This window comes from Phoenix dactylifera, chromosome 16 (assembly GCF_051530095.1).
Source record: "Phoenix dactylifera cultivar Ajwa chromosome 16, Ajwa_hap1_PhDact_Kaust_v1.1, whole genome shotgun sequence".
NCBI classification, from domain to species: domain Eukaryota; kingdom Viridiplantae; phylum Streptophyta; class Magnoliopsida; order Arecales; family Arecaceae; genus Phoenix; species Phoenix dactylifera.
Window position 1 is genome coordinate 14,453,816 of NC_143205.1, and position 5,861 is coordinate 14,459,676.

General features: G+C 44.4%; 1 protein-coding gene across 1 annotated transcript; it reads left to right on the forward strand.

Annotated features, from left to right (window-relative positions):
* Positions 1 to 657: 657 nt before the first annotated feature.
* Positions 658 to 4,512, forward strand: LOC103698686 (receptor kinase-like protein Xa21). Its single transcript, XM_039114833.3, has 2 exons — positions 658 to 3,623; positions 3,892 to 4,512. The coding sequence occupies exons 1-2, from the start codon at positions 797 to 799 to the stop codon at positions 4,248 to 4,250; spliced, it is 3,186 nt and encodes a 1,061-aa protein (XP_038970761.2). The 5' UTR covers positions 658 to 796; the 3' UTR covers positions 4,251 to 4,512.
* The last annotated feature ends 1,349 nt before the right edge of the window (positions 4,513 to 5,861 follow it).

Below are 5,861 nucleotides of genomic sequence, written 5' to 3' on the forward strand. Positions count from 1 at the left end.
GATGGAACTCATATGTGCCGGCTAATGTCGCATAGAAACTCATATGTGCGTGCCTGGATGGTGCCAATTTTTGGGTTTTTGAGAGTGGGTTCCAGCTGGCTGTTCAACGGTTCAGGCCGTTGCCACGTGTGTATTTTGTGCGGGCAGTCGTAAACGTTGTGTGAGGAGTGAGGACGATATCAGAGGGTCAGAATTGATGAAATGTAGGGAAGGGGATAGGGCGAGATTCACGGGCGTCCTTCTGAGGTATATAATGTTAAAATAACAAAATCTTTGACGCGTGTCAAAGACGTTCTCAGGCTTAATCAAGTCCACATCTGGATCATTGTCCATTTATTAATCTTCTTCTTATCTTTTCTGCTAGGAAAACATAAGAAGAAGACTAATTATACAAGAACATCTAAGTAGTCTTCCGTAAAAGACAAGCGCGTCTTAGTCAAATAGATTAGAGATTTCCACTCATGTTGCACTGCGGTCTGCAAACAGTGGTCCAAGAAGTTTCGCGCGGTGTGCCCTGGAAGACCGGTACCCTGTCTTGTTCAGCGCCGGAACAATAAAAAAACCAACGCCTTCGACGCGCTTGTTTCGGTTGCTTGCTGCAACTTTCCAATCAATACAAGTCAGCCTGATGTTGATTCCCGACGAGTTGGCAGGAAGTCTTGAAAACCAGGTTCGATCTCTCAAGGGCTGATATCACCCAGCCGCTATAAAGCCTGCATGCTCTTGGAAGGTCATCCAAAGCCTCCACGAAGCTATATTGTTCATTATTTTCCTCTCAGACTTTCAAGTAGCGCACATGGGATCTCTCTCCAACTCACAGAGGGCATGCTCTTGGTGGTCCTCTCTCATGCGTGCAACCCTTCTACTCTTGTGTCCTTTTGTGCTCTCATCTCCCCAATCTCCTGCTATCACCACCAGCACTCCAACCTCCTCGGTGGGGAACAACAGCAAAAGCGTAGGCGACCACTTGGCTCTCATTTCATTCAAGTCCAGTATATATGATGATCCATATGGGGCTCTGTCCTCCTGGGACAACAAGTCGCTTCATTTCTGCCAGTGGCAAGGCGTCACATGTGGTAGTCGGCACCCTGAGAGGGTCATTGCTCTGGACTTACCCTCCTTTGGCCTGTCCGGCACCATATCACCATCCATAGCCAACCTAACCTTCCTCAGAAGACTAAGTCTCCAAGAGAACAAACTCGACGGATCCATCCCTCAAGATCTTGACCATTTGCATCGGCTGCAACATCTCAACCTAAGGGCGAATTCTCTACAAGGACAAATTCCATCCAGTCTTGGCAACTGCAGACATCTGAGTTGGATTCACTTGGGCGACAACCATCTCAACGGACAAGTGCCCCATGAGTTGGGATCACTTCCTCAGCTCATCGGCTTGAACCTCCGATCGAATAATCTTACAGGAGGCATCCCAACATCTTTGGCCAACCTCTCCTCTTTGGACTACCTTAACTTGGGGAGCAACCAGATTGCAGGCGGCATCCCACCTTGGGTAGGGAACCTGACCTCCATCACCGTTTTCATTCTTAACTTTAACGCTCTATCGGGGGGCATTCCATCTTCATTATGCCGTCTGCCCTCCCTTGCTGGCTTCGAGGTAGCAATCAACCAGTTATCAGGCATGATTCCTCCCTGTCTCTACAATCTCTCAAGCATCCGTGTCTTTAGTGTGGGGGTGAACAGTCTTGGAGGGACAATCCCATCCCACATAGGTAGCACTCTTCCCCACCTCAGAAGTCTCGACATGGCCTACAATGCGTTCACCGGACTTATCCCTTCTTCTTTATCCAATGCTTCTGAACTGTTTCGCATCCAGTTTCAATCAAACAATCTCCATGGAAAAATCCCTCGTAACCTTGGAACCTTACAGAATCTGTCGTTCCTGGGACTTTTCGGGAACCAACTAGAAGCCAAGGAGGCCGACGATTGGAGCTTCCTCACTGCTCTAACCAACTGCAGCAAGTTGACAGTACTACTTATCGGCAACAACAGCCTCTCTGGTGTCTTACCCAATTCCATTTCCAACGTCTCCACAGATATCCATACCCTCGGTTTTTGGAATAACCAGATATCTGGAAGCCTGCCTTCAGATATATGGAATCTGAAAAACCTGGTATATCTTGACATGTCTGAAAACCTTCTCACTGGTAACATTCCTGCCTCTCTTGGAAATCTTAATGCACTGAATGTACTGGATATGTCTTACAACTATTTCTCCGGCCAAATTCCTCCTTCAATGGGAAACATTAGTCAATTGAATTGGCTCTCTTTGGCAGCAAACATACTGAGCGGGAGCATTCCAACCCACCTTAGAAACTGCAAAAACTTGCAGTTACTAAATCTCTCCTACAATCAGTTTACAGGCCCTATACCCATAGAGATTCTTAGCCTGTCTTCCCTATCTGAACTCCTGGACCTATCCCACAACGCATTACATGGGTTCTTACCTTCAGAAATTGGCAGCCTGATAAATGTCAATAACCTCGATGTTTCCGAGAACAGACTATATGGCGAAATCCCTGATAGCGTTGGCAAATGCGTGGTCCTCGTAAAGCTTAACATGAGCGGTAATTTTTTTGAGGGGATCATCCCGACATCGTTGGCCAATCTAAAAGGCCTTCAATTTCTGGACCTCTCAAGCAACAACCTGTCCGGGCATGTACCTGACTATTTCCAAATATTTCACTCGCTCCAGTTTTTGAATCTTTCTTTCAACAACCTTGAAGGCGAGGTTCCGCTAGGTGGGGTCTTCGCAAATATGAGCGCATTTTCACTTATTGGAAATCGAAAGATCTGTGGTGGAATCCAAGAACTGCACCTGCCACCCTGCTCCTCTACCCAACCCCATGGGAAAAAACACAAAGCTGCTATCTTGGTGGCGATCATCGCAGTTGCCAGTGGAGTTCTAGGTGTATCTCTGATTCTCTTCTTCGTGTTACTTTACAGGACTAGAAAGACAAGAATGAGACGTCCATCCATTGCAGCCATAAGAACAGAACATGTTAGAGTCTCTTATGCCGAATTGGTCAGAGCAACTGATGGGTTCTCTTCAGCAAATCTGATTGGTGTTGGGAGTTTCGGTTCTGTATATAAAGGAGTCATGGATTGGGATGATATAAAGATGGTTGCTGTAAAGATACTGAACGTTCAGCAGCAGGGGGCTTCAAGGAGTTTCATAGCTGAATGTGAGGCCTTGAGAAGCATCCGACACCGGAACCTGGTCAAAATCATAACTGCATGCTCTAGTGTTGATTTTAGAGGTAATGATTTCAAAGCATTGGTTCTTGAATTTATGGAGAATGGAAGCTTGGAACGATGGCTGCATCCAGAAGTGAATGAGCAATGCCAGATGAGGAATTTGAATTTAGAACAGAGAGTGAGCATAGCCATTGACGTGGCTTCTGCCCTGGATTACCTTCATCATCACAGTCCGGTGCCAATCGTGCATTGTGATCTCAAGCCGAGCAACATTCTTCTGGACGGCAACATGACTGCCCGTGTGAGTGACTTCGGGCTGGCGAAGTTTCTTTCTGAATCTACTAACTCATTCTCCATATCTGCTAGCTTGGCGGCGATAAAAGGATCAGTTGGGTACATTGCTCCAGGTGAGACTCCATGCACAAATTTTTCTACTTCTTATTTGCTTCCAACGTAGGCTAATATAGACTAATGAGCAGCTAAAGACAGAGGCTAATCTGGCTCATTCATTTTATTACAACATATTTCTACCTTTTGATTTGAATTTATGCTTCTAATATAATCTTTCGGTGGCATAGAGAAATGATCCACTTCTTTGTTTTGTTTGTGGAGCGATTTATCTTGATTGTTTAATTATGTTATTTTTGCCGTTGTCTTTGTACAAACATATATCAGAGTATGGTTTGGGAAGCCAAGTATCGACCCAAGGAGATGTGTACAGCTATGGAATACTTCTCTTGGAGATGTTTACGGGAAGGAGACCCACTCATGAAACCTTCAATGAGAGCCTAGATCTACATCAATTTGTTGAGATGGCTTTTCCCACTCAAATTATGAACATCGTAGATCCGCAGTTAATACGAGAGGAAGAGTATGAAATTATTGATGACATACAACACAGGATACAAGAGTGCTTAATTTCAGTGATCAACATTGGGCTACAATGTTCCTGCAAATTACCCAAAGAACGAATGCATACGGGAGATATTCTTAAAAAAATGACTGCAGCGAGGCAGATACTTGGCAGGGTCTAAAGTCAGAGAGAATGGCCCACAAATATTAGTAAGATATTATGAAGGCTTACGTAAACATACATTATGGAGCTGCCGTTACTTCCCTAGGCCGCTAGTTTTTGCTGTTGCTTCCGGTGCCCATCCCCTTCGACCTGTCTTCAATTTTTGGTTTTTGCCTTTTGTTTGTGCCTGCAATTGTTTGAGGGGGCTCTTATCTCTTTGGATGCTCTACCATCACATTGCCCCGAGGGATATCAGGATGAACTTCTCCATGGATTTGAAATGAGTCTTGTCATAGTTGCAAGAGTTATGTTTTCCTTGACACACGGGAGAGGTCACTTTTTGCCTCCATCTTGCTTGCGCTTTATATATTTCTACCTCTTATTTTGATCCTTCTTATCTTTTAACCCTTCCACTAGGTAGAGGAAAAGAAACGGGTGGGTATAAAATGTGTTGTGTTTAATGGAAATGTTTAGTGTTAATTAACGTGATTACTGTTGTTTAATCTTTCTCAATGATAAAAAACGTGTTAACTGTGTACAAAATCAATATAAGTTTATATAAAGTAAGGCATATGTATAATTAAATTTGAGAGACTGAAAGATGAAATTAAGTATGACTACGCCATTAAGTGGGAACATTAAGTGGGAGTCCAACTCGTAATAAATAAAAAAAATGGAAAGACGGAAGGAAGAAAGAAAGAAAAGAGACTCCCAGTTACCTCTGTGATGTGTTTTGAATGGCATGTGGTACTGGCATGGGCATATCCCTATTGATCTGTTATGCACCTATGCTTGTCATGGTTGTAAAACCGGATGATCCTATGCAGAAGGACTTTCCAATGCCCATGACTTCAGGAACAAACATCAACAGAACACTTGCAGAAAAATTATAATGCAAAGAGAAGAAAAACTTTATTAAATAATAAAAGTATTACAACTTACTTTTGAAGCAAAATTTTCTCTTTAAGGAGAATTAACCCATCTCTTCAAAATACTTCAACTTTTTCTTTTAAAAAAATAATAAATAAAGTTGGCGGTCTCTGCCATCTTCACATATATATAAAGGCCGAAGCCTTTATTTCGTTTCACAATAAGGGTCATGTTCGGACAATGCGAAGGAGAGAGGGCCTCGAAAGCTCTCTTTGTCCCTCCCTCCGTCTCTCTTGGTCTCTGGCACCATCTCCCTCTCACTCCTTCCCTTCCTCCCTCCCAATTTTCCTCCTTTCTCTTTCTATTTTTCTTTCTTTCTTTCTTTCTTTCTCTCGCTCTTCCTCTCTCTCACTGGTTTCTCAATTCAAAGGTCGGAACTATTTCGGGCGGTTTTTGATACGGCTCAATACACCTCAAATTGAGCAATTCGGGATGGTACTTGTTGCTGGAAATTGGACCCGGGGGCGGCCGTCGGCTGAGGAGGAGGAGCTCCGGCGAACACTGGCGGGCGGCGATCCGTCGGCGAGCGGCGTCCTCCGTGGAGGGGCCTGCAAAAAGCGATGGTCGGGGTTTCCGGCGCCGGCCCTCCGATGCTTAAGTCAGAGGGGGGCTTAATTGATGGGGACATCAGAGCCCTTCATCCAGATGATCCTGAGCCCCCGGATTGAGCCAGACCCGTTTATTTACATATTTATTTTAT